We start from the raw sequence: 15,404 nt of genomic DNA, 5'->3' as shown, positions 1-15,404 counted from the left end.
CTCTAAGAAGCAATATCACAAAAAAAGAATTAAAAGGACAAACTGCTGTTATAGCAACGCGAAAATTCAAAACGAATGCAGATCAGAGATAAAGACTGTCCCAGAAAGTATGGACGCACTTTGATTTCGTTGTAAATAATTCACAAGTGTAAGATATTCAAATTTTATTCGATATACTGATAATAATAGACTACGACAACAGAATATTATTCTCAACATTTGCTACTTAGCCATTGTAAACTAGCTGGCGCACCTTCTTGCAAACGTTCCTCATTAAGTTTCGTACAGACTTCTTGGCAATAACTTTTGACACTTTTTCCAATCGTTTTCCAACTGTTGAATGGTTTCGGCTGCCGAGACATATTTCCTAAGATGAGCCTTCGTTAATGCCCAAAATTCCTCAATTGGTCGAAGTTGTGGGTTATTTGGTGGTTTCATGTCTTTTGGGACGAAAGTGACATTTTTGGTAGTATATCATTCTACCGTTGATTTCGAGTAGTGGCAAGAAGCAAGATCTAGCCAGAAGACAACTTGTGGTTTCGAATCAAGGGTAGAAGTCGTTTTTGTAAACATTCCTTGATGTATATTTCGCTGTTCATTGAAGCAGTGGTGATGAAGGGTTTCGAAATCTTACCGCAGCTACAAATTGCTTGCTCGACCATAGCTTTCTTACCAAACTTTTCGACTTCCATGATTATGCAGTTCAAATTTCCAGCAAGAATTGTATTGTACAGCTTTCGAACCCTCGGTCTGATCGATGCTTCTTGTTTCGGACTACGTTTTGGTTGTTTCTGCTTCTTATAGGTTCGAAGATTCAAACGTTCTTTAGCACGAAGAACATTTGACTTCGAAGTGCCCACTTTTTTGGCCACATCCCGAACTGAAACCTCCTTCTTTTGCTCGACCGCCTTCAGTATACGTTTATCCGACTGAGGGTTAGCAGGACCTTTTTTCGGCCCGTTTTCGGTTTATCCTCAAAGGTGTTATCCTCACCGAACTTCCTGATTGAGTTTCGCACGGCTTTTTCACTTACTCCTTCAATTTTTGCTATCTTTCTCAGTGACAGTCCGCGTTCTGTGCACCATTTGTACACAATTTTTCGACGTTGTTCTGCTGAAAGTCCACGCATTTCGAAACAAACTAATGAAAACGAATAAACAACTGTACAAGTGGTTAGAGAAGAGTGTAAACAACAGGACGCAGCCATAAAAATTGACAAAATTGGTTTCTGGTTGCGTCCATACCTTCTGGGACAGTCTTTATTAAGGAGTGTATCGATAAGTAGTTAGCAACATTCAAACAGTTATTACTCTGAAATGGCTTAATTTTTTGGAGCGTGTTTTGCGGTGACATGTTTGTTTACATGTCAATAATAGCTGCGTAATCGATTGGTTTCGGTACGGTTTATCGTTTCAATGATGAGTCGAATTGATCCGGAAACGCGAAAGAAAATTCTGCACACTTGGTACTCAGAAAGTGGTGTCACGTACAACGAAATTGCAAAACGGATGAAAGTGCACCACATCAAAAATATTATCGAGAAGTTCGATAAGACCCTTTCCATGAAGGATTTGCCCCGATCCGGTAGGAAAACGGGTCGCAGCCAGCCCGGCCGGGACTTAAAAGTGGTTGAGTACATCAGGAAAAACCCATCGGCGTTGACGCGGGATCTGGCCAAGCAGTTCAACACCAGCATCGGGATGATTCAACGGATCAAAGTTCGGAACTCCCTGAAAACGTACAAGAAACAGAAGGTGCCGAAAAAGTTCCTGGTTCAGCAAGTTCAGGCCAAAACAAGAGCGCGAAAACTGTATAACCGGATTCTACAGAATAAAGACGGATGCATCCTGATCGACGACGAAACCTACGCCAAGGAAGACTCTCGAGCGCTGCCCGGACTGCAATATTATACGAAATCGGTGTACCAGGACCTGGACGATGCTGACACCACGGTGGCGATGGAAAAGTTTGGGCAGAAGGTCTGGTAAGCAATTTGTACCTGTGGTTTGCGGTCGTCGATTTTCTTCACGAAGGGGACAATTAACGCCAAGGTGTACGAAGAAGAATGTTTGAAGAAGAGAATGCTACCACTGTACAGAAAGCATAAGGCTCCTCCTCTCTTCTGGCAGGAATTGGCTTTAGCCCACTACGCCAACTCCGTTCTACAGTGGTTGTCAAAAAATAATGTACCCTTCGAACTGCCCGGATCTTCAGCCAATTGAAAGGTATTGGGCTATTGTCAAGCGGCACTTTCGGAAAGAAGGTACAGTGTCCCAAAACATGCAGGAGTTGAAAAAAACTGGACAGCTGCCACCAGGAAAGTCACAAAAGTAACTTGCAGAATTTAATGAAGAATGTCAAGTCCAAAGTGCGAGCGTTCCAAAGAAACTAGGATTTTCTTCAATATAATCAGTGAAATGCATAAAAATGTAATTTTTCTACAATATATCGAAAACTGATGTCAAAATATGTTTTTTTTGACGCTTTTTTATTCAATGATCAAATAATGTTGCTAACTACTTTTCGATACACTCCTTACTTAGTAGCTTTGCTTCAAATGCCATTGCATTGTTCGTTGTGTTTTGTATTTTCAAAATACGAATATTTAACAATTAAAATAATAATGAAATTTACTGAACTCATATGTGGGAAATGTTACTAAATCATTTTGTCGTTGACGAAGGATTACTACTTTCCCAAGGTAGATCGGATGTTCCGAATTTTCCGTATCAAAAACAAAAAACAACACTTTTTGATCACCCCCAACTACACACGTGAAAATTTTCCAGATCCTTCCTCTCCGGCTGGCAGAAACACACCCGGAAACGGAGGGCACCCGGGCTCTGCTGGGTATGCGTTTGTGCTTGGGTGTCAGTTTGCAAAATCGCATTCTTTTTGTGCTTCCACCAACATACTCCACCAACCATCACGTGCATCCGAACAACCCGTCCAGTCAGCCGATCCGAAAACATCACCCCACTCACCCCGGCGACTACCGTCCCGGGAAGGAAGTGTAGCGGAAAATAATTACAACGAGTGTCGTTTGTACGTTTCTTTCCACTTGCTTGGGCGTCTTTCATTCTGCCGTGTGCTTTCATTTTTTGCTTCAATTCTTCGTTCTCCGCCTCAACATCTCGCATGTTGACTGGCTTCCTTTGCGAGCACAGAACCACCGAAGGAATCAGCTCATGTGGAAGCTTTTTCACGCCATCAAGTCGTCTCCAAGACCAGGCCAACAGGTCCGGTAGGTGACAGGCAGGGCAGAAAGACGTCAACGATGTGGCGGTCGGGAAATGGGATTTTCGGGCCAACGGAAAACCAGGTTTCCTGTCGTCTCCTCGAGCCGCCCCTATTTGACATGCATGCAAAAATTTGTTATTTTATTTAATTACATGTGCATTCCTAATTTGATCCTTGCTCGGTGGCGTTGGTTTTTCTTTTTGGGGCTCGGGGGAAACGACGTTACGAATGAGAAAACTGGAATTTTTAAACGGAATCATTATTCATTTCCGTAATTGGAGCAACAGTTAGTCATTTTGATCATGGTAATATATTAAAGAGTTACAGACTTCACAGAAAGAAAAGATAAAACTTACACGACATGTAAACCGATAGTACTATGGAATAGACATCAGTTGAAACGAAAATCTGATTTAAAACCATGATTGATGTAAAATTACATTAAAATTCATGTAGTTTTTCATTGAACAAGACTGTATATTTACAAACCGCTTCGTTTTGTAATGTAAATTTCCATTCAATTGCCTGCTCCAAATATGTGCATTAAAATAAATGTAAAATCACAAAATATTTTTATCTGTGTTTATCTGAATTCACAGAAGGATGTTTATCTTGAAACAAGTAATTTTAAATCGATTCTCTGGATGGCAAATTATTGATTTACGCTCAGAATACTCCAGACAAGTTCAGATATCGATTTATACCACCGTTTTGACCGCATTTCATCTTCTGTCAGCCGATTTTGGAGCTGATTTTTTAGTTTGTCTGCAGCTTCTTTCCTCGGATCGCTCTCCCAAACTCACACAATAACAAGATTTATTATAATTTCTATTGTGAAACTGAAAAATACTAGCCAAAAGAAAAGAAACCACGCCAACCGTCGAATGCAAAATAGCGCAGCGATATTGTACAGAACTCGAAGCCACCGGCGAAAATCCTCGTGAATCGCACCTTAAAAAAAACGATGGGCTGATGGTTCATCATTCCCCCCTCCCGGCCTGGTTATATACGATGATGTTTGCTGCAATACTTCAATTTGAATAGTACACAGTACACCTACCTGGTTCGGAACCCGTGGGAGGAAAGTGCAGAGAAAAACACAAACACTGTGTTGTGTCTCTGCCAGATTTTCTCAGACTCCCCCCTCGGTTTTCTCACTCTAGGACAACGGTGAGTGGGCCGGATCTTCATTGCCTTTTCCTTTCCAGGTATGCCGGTTGGGTAACAGCTACCGGTTACCTCTATGAGACGATCCAGATGTTCTCCCTGCTCCAAAAGAAAAAAAACAACGAAAGATCTTTTAAAGCTCGTAGTACAAAACCAGAAAAAAAAATCCAAATTGAAACACCCCGCTAAATATTTTCAAACTCGTGAGACCATCTTTTAAAGCAGATTGCTTCAAATGGCGGCTTGAGCAGTTCACCGTAGTAATAATAGAAAAATCTCCCACTTTACAAAAGGTCTCGACGAGAGACCCTCCGCCCGTGCATGAACGCGAAGGACAAAGTTTAAAGTACGTGCAGTTAAACTTGAACAATTTTTCTTCCTTCACGCTCGTTGTCTGCGACCGAGCACTTTTTTCTTCGGCATACGATTCAGATTTTTCTTTTGCCTCTGTCCACCGACAGGGGGGGGGAGAAAAAAGTACGGAATCGCCAAGGCCGAAATCAGCGAAAAAACTTCCCGTCACATCGTTCTACTTTTTTCCAGTGGCCTCAGTTCCGAAGCACATTTTTTTTGCGAGGAAGGAAGTATCGGAAGGTGTTTGTCGTAGTGAATTTTGCAATGCGGAATGCTTTTCTTTGCATTTTCCGAGACGTTGCATTTTTCCTATCATCAAGCGTAGAGGTATAAATATGCGTCGAGATTGGTCCTTGTAGCGCTATTTAAATGTTATACGATAAAAAAAATGAAGCTACCATAATTATCTTGGACATTTTTCGGAATTCAAATCGTTGACAATGAATTGCGTAACAAATTTTACAAACAAGCAAATCGTTTGCTCCATACAAATTTTGTTGGAAATTTATCCACCTGCTTAGGCCAAACGATGAATCGTTGACTTAATCCATAAAATGGAGGACTTGACAACGATAGTTATTACTGGTGTCGTTCAGTTTACGGTTCCTTGATATAACACTAACATTATGTTCAACTCTTTTGAAACAACAGACATTCCATTGCTGTGTCTTCAACTTGTGCCACACAGCATAAATGCTAATATAATTCTGCTTGGAAGAACTTGTGGAAATTTTTCTTCAGTTTAGCGATTGAACGATGAAAAACGAACAAAACAAAGATTATTTGTTGAGACAATTATTTCGATTAGTAAATTCAGCCAAATTTGTGGACTAACATATTGAGGTAAAATAATCCAAATGGTAAAGGTAATAAAATACATTTGAGTAAAATATGTAACATGGATGAATATAACGTAACCACTTAGTTGAGTAAAATAAGATGAAAGGTGAAAAAGGCACAAAATCAAAATAAGGTGCAGTAGAAAAAAAAAACATTAACAGTGAATGCATAACATTTATCAGTACCCCATGGGAGTCCCATTTTTTCTCCCCGATTCGAAAAGAAAAACTTCCGAATGTAAATGCAGAAATGAAAATTTGGGAAAAAAAATTCCACTGCGTCTGGACTTGATCCCGCCACTTTTCCTGTAGATGTAGAATGTGAAACAACTCATGAAACAACCTTATTGAGTTGAACTTCTGCACATGTTCGACTTTGCACGGCCGCTACGTAGTCTTCAAAATAAACCTGATTGGAAAGACTAGATTCTCACGTGGAATTCCCGAAATAAAGGCAGAAACCTAGCAAACCAAAACAAAATGTGCTAAACATAACAACTAATGTCGAACTAATGGTTGAAATAGCAAAGTACGCAAAACAAGAAAATCAAGTAGAATGAGAAAAGTTTCCGAAATCAGCCAAATAAGGTATAAAAGGTAAATCAACAAAACAAGCATTATCATATTTAGGTTTAGTTTACCTAGTGACAAAATAAGTAGGAAAAATAATGCAAAAAATTATTGTAATACGTAAGGAAGTAAGCCAAATAACCTGAAAAACGAAATCATTCTACAAAGAAGCAAATAATCATGTGAAGTAAAGCAAGCATTGTAGAGTAGAGTAGACTAGAGTAGAGTAGAGTAGAGTAGAGTAGAGTAGAGTAGAGTAGAGTAGAGTAGAGTAGAGTAGAGTAGAGTAGAGTAGAGTAGAGTAGAGTAGAGTAGAGTAGAGTAGAGTAGAGTAGAGTAAAGTAGAGTAGAGTAGAGTAGAGTAGAGTAGAGTAGAGTAGAGTAGAGTAGAGTAGAGTAGAGTAGAGTAGAGTAGAGTAGAGTAGAGTAGAGTAGAGTAGAGTAGAGTAGAGTAGAGTAGAGTAGAGTAGAGTAGAGTAGAGTAGAGTAGAGTAGAGTAGAGTAGAGTAGAGTAGAGTAGAGTAGAGTAGAGTAGAGTAGAGTAGAGTAGAGTAGAGTAGAGTAGAGTAGAGTAGAGTAGAGTAGAGTAGAGTAGAGTCGAGTAAAGTAAAGTATATCAATTTGCCTTGATTAGTTTCAGAATCTACACACAACAGAGTTAGGCTACTTATGAAATATAAAATGTTGCTCATGTCTTAATATGACGAAACCTCAACTCTTTAAATTTTTCAAAATTAGTTGCACACGTCAGCAAGCACTTTCATCAAAACAAACATACTCTGGTTTCTACTACTTTCGCCAAACTACTGTCAGTGTATTATACTGTGAATCTCTATACAACTTTCCGGATCCCGTGTGCTTTTCGCTGAGCTTTCTACGTGAATTGTCGGACGAAAAGAAAAAGTGAACACGGAACGGAATTTAAATTTACTGTCACCCTACGTGATGGCCAAGAAGAGCAGCACAGTAGTAGTGTGCAACCAGGCAATAGTGGAATTAAATTGAACACTTTTTTTCCACCACCACCATAGTGTTTACCCAGCTCTGCTGTTTGACGCTGATCCTTGCTTTTCCCGATACTGCCCAGGCAGCCAGACGTGGAAAGCTTGAGTGCTTTGCTCCTTTTGGATACGCGTGTGAGCTTTGCGCTCTGTTTATAAGCTCCCGGGTACCGGAATCGAGTGAAGCGTGCCTCCAAACGTGCCAGTTCGTGTAGCCAAATTACTGGCTGCTACTAAATGGCTTCTGGGTGGCAGACTGGCTGCCAAGCAAATTGAAAAATAGAGCTATTAAATCACAGGGTCCGCGGCTCCTGCATGGAGCAAAAGAGTTTGCCGATGGCAGAACCATTATCCAATTTATTGTGTTTGCCACGCTAACTCATCTTTAAATAGTGCTTTTTTCCCCGGTGATTGAGTTAACACCATTCATTAATAGGTGATTTTCGGTTTCTATTTGCAGATTAAAAAACCCATCATCATCCACGACATTTGAAGAACGGATCAGTCCCAACCGGCCGGTACGGATGTGAGCAATCCCCCTTTGGACGCAAACCGATAAGTTGCTCTCCGATCTGGAGAGTGGCATGAAAGAAAACTTTGAAATCATGACCGACCAAGAGCACTACAGTCTTCGGTGGAACAACCACCAGAACCATATTCTTAGAGCATTCGATACCCTACTGCAGACCAAAACACTCGTGGATGTCACACTGGTCTGTGCCGAGACGAGTATAAGGGCCCACAAAGTCGTCCTGTCCGCCTGTTCTCCCTTCTTTCAACGAGTATTCTCCGAAACACCCTGTAAACATCCTGTGATAGTGCTGAAAGACTTCCGCGGATGGGTTGTGCAAGCGATCGTGGACTTTATGTACCGCGGTGAAATCAGTGTTCCCCAGGAACGGCTATCAGTGCTGATACAGGCCGGAGAGTCGCTACAGGTCCGGGGACTGGTTGATCATCCGGTCGCAGGAAACACTCCAACTCCGGCGCAGTCTCCGGAAGACTTCAGCCTGTTGGATTCTTCGCTGATATCACCAACGTCGCCATCGTTACCATCACCAAACTTCAACCATCACCACGCTAGACACTCGCATCAGAACTCAAACGCACCGAGCATTTTAGGTTCCAGCACTCCAAAGTTGCTGCTACCACCGCAGGTGTTCGCCGATCCCGCTTTGAACCTACCCAATCCGGACATCTGTACCTCACCGATGCCACGGCGAAAGCAAGCTCGTCCGCGAAGACGATCCGGAGACTGTGCCCCACAGGATCTCAGCAGCAAACCTGCCAGTCCAATTCCACACAATCTGGATGGAAAAGAAGATGCGGACAATGATATTGAACGTGAAGATGATGACGAGTTGGAAGACGAGGACGACGATATTAAGGAAATCCTGCGAAGAAGTGAAAGCGAAGATCGAAAAGAAACGAGACCCCACAAGACTCCCAGTAAAAGTGAAAACAACGAAAGTGACAGTAAAAATAACTCGACGGCCTCGACGGCTACTTTGTCTGGATTGGATGGACCGGAGAATCTCTGCATGAAAAAATCCCTAACAACTACTTCGAATAGTAGCTCCAGTGGTTTAACAAACAGCGGTCTGAACAACAGCGGCTCCAACAAAGACAGCATTTCTCGGTTATCGGATCTACAGAACTTGAAAGACAGTCCTCCGGAATCCGCCATCGGTCGACTATCGTTGAAAGACATTCGACATCTGAACCGGTCCTCGTTGGTACGTTCGCTAAGTTCCCTATCGCCTCCACCGTCGTTTCACCTGAATAACAACCCACCATCGGGACTATCGCATGCCGAAAAACGTGTCAAGCTGGAAGATCGTGACGATGATCGTCTCGGTGACGACGAAGGATCCCATTTTTTAGACCACATGGATCTTGCTCTGGCCTCCCACCAACACCAGCTCGCACACCTCGCGCATCACAACTCCTCGTCACAGCTACGACCACCGGGTCTTACGCCGGATGGCGATAACAACAACAGTAACAGTAGCAAAAACAACAACAGCAGCAACAACAATAACAACAACAACAGCAGCAGCTCCGGTTCGGGAAATGGACCCATCGGGCGGGACCATGGTCCCTCGTCGGGTGGCATGGGAAAGGACCGCCACGGTCCAAAGGATTTTTTACACAGCCCAACGCTAAATTTTCCGCCGTTCTTCAATCAATCGGACGGGCCACCGCGGCCGCCACACTCGCCGCTCTCCTTCCCGCACATGGCGTCGGTTTCGTCGCTGACGCTGACACCACCGCACAGTGAGTATTATATTTTGTTTCTTATTTTTTGCTGGCTGTTTTTTGTCTCTTGTTAGAAAATGGTATTTTTATACGCTATTTCATTGATCGAAAAAACGAAGCTAATTATTTTTAACATTTTCAATCATTTTTGACCACTTTTACCACGTTTGAGTATTTTCTTTGTATGGTTCCATTTTTCGATCAGTGCTCGGCTCAAACGCATCAATTGCGTTCGTTACTGATCCAGTGTGATCTGTTAGGACCTGAGCAAGTTATGATTTTGAAATAACAATAAAATAAAAATTCCTGCTAAAATTGCCATCTTCAACCGACAATAAGTTCATGTGGTGATTTCAGTAGCGGGGCAACTTCAGTGAAAACAGGTCTTAAAATTTACACGAGCAATCAGTAGCTTGGAATATTTTCAATCATTCAAGGACTTCAGTGAATCATCATTAATTGAATGTGGTGTCACGAGCCGACAACAAGCTCGTTAATTCTATTTGTTATGGTGGTAGATCTTGAGATCTGAACTCCAGATAGTTTTTGGATGAACAAGCGCTTCTTCATAATACCACGAGTATGGCCCACAAACAAGAAACTCACTAAAGTAATGGATTACATTGGTAGACCTTAAGGCCTATATTCCAAGGAGATTTCGGATGAACAAGAACTTCCACCATATGGCTATTTACTACGAGCGTATACCGCACTCAAAAGTTATACAAAAGTCATCACTGACGCGTTTATACACTGAATTCTTTTTTCCGGAAAATTCTTGGATACTCACGATCTTAGCTATTGTACAGTTCTCAAATCGGTTGAACCATCTCAGAGAAAAAGAAATAAGCTCCGAAACCGGAATCCGAGAACTGGTATAGTCAAAGTGTTTCATATGGCCATCAACTAACGTGACCTGCCCATTAGTTTTTAGCGCTTTGAACAAAGATTTGTTGACGACACCAGGAACCGGTAGTCAAATTCGGATAAAATTCCGCCGATTTATTTGGCACCATAACACCGTTCATTTGAACCTAAGCTTGTCAAATCAGCCATCTCGGAGTAAAGTGAATTCCATTTCTGAGTGTGTGCTCACTATTTCCGGTACTTCCGATCCCATATTCTGGAGACCAGTATAGTTAAAATCAGCTCTAATGGCCAGCAAGCAATATGATTCATAAATTCAATCATTGGAAGTACAAATTAGTTCGGTCCGTTTTCAAAAGATGGCTCTGCCTGTTATAAATATTGAACAATAACAGCTAATGTCGAAAGTTTCAACGGGTTAGTCATTAATACTCAGTTCTTTTGAATAAACTTGATTTTCATTGTTAATTATGAGCAATTTTGTACTAACTAAGCAGAATTTACGGGAAGTTTTAGTTTTCTGTTTTAATTGGAAGAAAAGTGCAGCTGAAGCGCTTCAAATTCTTGTGGATGTTTACGGTGATAATGCTCCAACTGATAAATCATGTAGGGAAAGGTTTCGACGTTTCAAGAATGGAGTTTTCAACGTTAAAGACAGGAGCTATTACTCGATGAAGGTGAGATTCAAACACAAGAGGAGCTTGCAGAATCATTGGAAGTGACTCAACAAGCAGTTTTTGTACGATTAAAACCCATGGAAAAGCAAGAGAGCTGGGTGCCTGATGAACTGAAGCCGAGAGACATTGAAAGACGATTTTTCTACTTGCGAACAGCTGATTCAAAGGTAACAAAGAAAGGATTTCTTACCTCGAATTGTTACTGGGGATGAAAAATGGATAAAGACTGTCCCTGTCCCTGGCGCACTTTGATTCCGCCGTAAATAATTCACAAGTGTTAGATATTCAAATATTTTATTCGATACACTGATAATATTAGACTACAACAACAGAATATTATTCTCAACATTTGCACTTTTTCGACCTTTTTCGAACTGTTGAATGGTACCGGCTGCCGATACATGTTCCTAAGATATGTCTTCGTTAATGCCCAAAATTCCGCATTTGGTCAATGTTATGGGCAATTTGGTGGATTCATGTCTTTTGGGACGAAAGTGGCATTTTTGGTAGTATACCATTCTACCATTGATTTCGAGTAGTGGCAAGAAGCAAGATCTGACCAGAAGACAACAGGATCCTTGTGGCTTCGAATCATGGGTAGAAGTCGTTTTTGTAAACATTTCTTGATGTATATTTCGCTGTTCATTGAAGCAGTGGTGATGAAGGGTTTCGAAATCTTACCGCAGCTACAAATTGCTTGCCAGACCATAGCTTTCTTACCAAATTTTTCGACTTCAATCGAAGTCTCGGACTAGTTTAGCACTTGCCCTTCTCGCACCGTATAATATTGTGGTCCCGGCAAGGATTTGTAATCGAGTTTCACGTAGGTTTTGTCGTCCATGATTATGCAGTTCAAATTTCCAGCAAGAATCGTATTGTACAGCTTTCGAATCCTCGGCCTGATCGATGCTTCTTGTTTCGGACTACGTTTTGGTTGTTTCTGCTTCTTGTAGGTTCGAAGATTCAAACGTTCTTTAGCACGAAGAACATCTGACTTCGAAGAACCCACTTTTTTGGCCACATCCCGAACTGAAACCTCGAACGCCTTTAGTATACGTTTATCCAATTGAGGGTTAGCAGAACCTTTTTTTCGACCCGTTTTCGGTTTATCCTCAAAGGTGTTAACCTCACCGAACTTCCTGATTGCATTTCACACGGCTTTTTCACTTACTCCTTCCATTTTTGCTATCTTTCTCAGTGACAGTCCGCGTTCTGTGCACCATTTGTACACAATTTTTCGACGTTGTTCTGCTGAAAGTCCACGCATTACGAAACAAACTAATGAAAACGAATAAACAACTGCACATGTGGTTAGAGAAGAGTGTAAACAACAGGACGTAGCCATAAAAATTGACAGATTCTGAGCCATTGCGAAATGGCAGCGGTTTTTGGTTGCGTCCATACTTTCTGGGACAGTCTTTATTCTATGATAACCCCAAGAAGAAAAAATACTACGCTATATCCGGTCAACTGTTGTCATCGAGCTCAACATCAACACCAAAGCTTCGGTTTGAAGATCATGTTGTCCATCCGGTGGAACCAAAAGGGTGTTACAATAACGGGCGATCGGTACAGGCTACAATTGATGCGTTTGAGCCGAGCATTACGAGAAGAATGGTCGGCAAAGTAAGCAAAGACATGATAAAGTTATTCTCCTGCACGACAACGCTCGGCCTCATGACGCAAAAGTCATGAAAAAATATTCGGAAACGCTCAAGTGGGGCATTTTGCTGCACCCGCCGTATTCTCCTAACATTGCTCCTTCTGAATACTGGTTTTGGCTTCAAACTTGAATCACCTCAAAAGACGAGATATTTTGCCGAGATGGAATTCGAAAATTGCTTGAGAGGTGGGAAAAAAGTAGTAACTAGCAATGGACGATACGTTGATTAATCTTTAAATTCATTTTATTTTGAAATAAATGCATTTTTGACTTAAAACAAACGGATCGAATGGATTTGTATTCCTAATAGTTTTTATATCAATTTAATAAATTGGGACCGTCCTGCTCACAGTCGCTCTAAATAACGTTGAAACTTTAATCACTCTATAATTCCAGAACCATAAAATCATTTCAATGTATGTTTGTGAAAATCTGCCAAGCCATCTCTAAGAAATCACCGTTTTTAGCCACTATTTCCAATAGATTCGGAACCGGAAATGCGAGCCGGTATATTTAAATTGAGAGTATTTGGTCATCTGGTAGAGAGATCTATAAATTAGAGAAATTTTTCAAATAATTATGTATCATTTATTCATACCCGGCATTAACTTAAAATCTTATTACATCTTATAAGATGCACATAAATGTAGTGTCGTATTTCACACAAATTTATATTCAAGAACATGTGAAATTGTGTGATTTGAACATTATATGGCTTGAAATCGAATGAAATAAAAAAAACCTTCTTTGATTCACCTAGTGGTGTAATGATGCCTTTCTCCTTTTCCCTTTTTTACCTGTATATTTCAGCAGAAATTCCCCGAAATACCACAGTTTAAAAAAGTTCAGAAAATAGTTTTGATGATTTCTGTTGAATAATACTACTACATTGATACACTATATTTGAAATTAAGTTCGTGAAAATCTATTCAATCATATGTGAGAAAGTGAAGTGAGCTCCATTTTATCATATTCGATTATGATTGCCGGTACTTCCGGAACCGAAAGCTGGATATCGGCATAGTGACATTCGGTTCATTCAACCATACACTAACATGAACTACAAATTTATTTACGGTTCTCTATGACGTTTTGAAAGTGGGAAAAAAATGTACCAGTAGTCGGACTTTAGCAAATCATTTATTGGAATATCAATGGTTTATTTGGTTTCAGAGTCTCATGGTCTGCAAACTAGAGAAAATCATTAGCCAATATAAAAAGGTGCCACTAGTCAATATAAAAGTGAGAGTAAGAGTATATGTTAACAAAGTAGCTTATGAGTAAAGTATTCCTCAAATTGACGTTTTCATACTGAGCACCCTATCTCCGAAACCAGGGATTTGATCCGAATAAAAATTAGGATATTCCTATGACATCTTAAGAACTTCCATCTCCGAGAAAAGTGAGTGATATTATTTTCACATTTTTTTGCATATCATCATGTAATTCCAGAACCGGAAGTTGGATCCAAATGAAATTCCGGAACTTTGTCCGAGACCATAAGATCTTTTATATGAATCTAAGTTTGTGAAAATCGGTTCTGCCATCTCCGAGAAAACTGAGTGACATTATATTCACATTTTTAATGCACTATTTCCATATTTTCTATCAACACATATGAAATTTCGGAACTTTGTTTGGACCATGAGACCTTTCACATTTTTTAGTGCATTTCACCCTGAAATTTTGGAAGCTGAAGTCGGATCCAAATGATATTACGGAACTTTGTATGGGACTATGAAACCTTTCATTAGTTTGTGAAAATCGATTCAGTCATCTCCCAAAAAAGTTAGTGACATTATTTTCACATTTTTGGTTCATATCACTCTGTAATTCCGGAACCGGTAATCGGATCCGAATGAAATTCAGTGTTAGTGTTAAGTGTTCAAAGTTAGTGACATTATTTTCCCATTTTTAATGCATAATTTTCACATTTTTGGTGGTGTAATTCCGGAACCGGAAGTCGGGTCCAAATGATATTCAGGAACTTTGTATGGGGTCATGGGACCTTTCATTTGAATCTAAGTTTGTGAAAATCGGTTCAGTCATCTCCGAGAAAAGTGAGTGACAATATTTGCCACACACTCATACACACACAGACATTTGCTCAGCTCGTCGAGCTGAATCGAATGGTATATGGCACTGTGTGCTAGGCGGGTGTGTTTTTTTCTTCTTCCGTATCAGCACGTACCAATTCGTAACAATTTTGCATAATTTTGTATGACAGTTTGAAAGTTTTTATACTTATTGCCCTATAATTTCGGATCCGGCAATCGGATGTAGATGAAATTGAACAGTGTCTTTTAAGGTATGAGGACAAAGGGTCACGTGTTGAGTTTTGAATCGACCACGCTCAATTCCCAATTCGCATCGTATTTCTCTTGTACTCTCTCGTATATGAGCAACCTGTACCGAGCTGCCAGCATACATTTTATTATTTTGATGAGAAGTTTTATCACATTAATCTATCGTATGGGTTGGACATTACATGGGTTCCAATGAACAATGAAAAATATTCAACTTTCACAAAGATTGAATGTCTGTGTGTTTGGCAGCCTTGTCGAGCCAATTTTATTTCTTTCTCCTTTTTCAGAATGCTATCAGGAAACCAAAGCGAAAAAAATGGCGGATGCATTGAAACTGACTTTGTTTCACAGAAAAATACAAGACTTTATTTTTATCGCGATAACATATATGTTTTTATGAACTAATCGCATTCAAACTAAATTATCTAGACTTTGTCCCGGTGGATTTATGATACAAGCCT

The 15,404-nt window shown here is 40.4% G+C and overlaps 1 protein-coding gene across 1 annotated transcript in view; it reads left to right on the top strand.

The window, feature by feature from the left end:
* Positions 1 to 15,404, top strand: part of LOC131434536 (protein jim lovell) — a 99,904-nt gene that overhangs the window by 16,997 nt on the left and 67,503 nt on the right. The window contains exon 2 of the mRNA XM_058601295.1: positions 7,632 to 9,448. Coding sequence (XP_058457278.1) covers positions 7,756 to 9,448 — 1,693 coding nt within the window. The 5' untranslated portion in view covers positions 7,632 to 7,755. The remainder of the gene's footprint in view (positions 1 to 7,631; positions 9,449 to 15,404) is intronic.

This window comes from Malaya genurostris, chromosome 3 (assembly GCF_030247185.1).
Source record: "Malaya genurostris strain Urasoe2022 chromosome 3, Malgen_1.1, whole genome shotgun sequence".
Lineage (NCBI taxonomy): Eukaryota > Metazoa > Arthropoda > Insecta > Diptera > Culicidae > Malaya > Malaya genurostris.
This window is presented reverse-complemented; position numbering and strand designations above follow the sequence as displayed.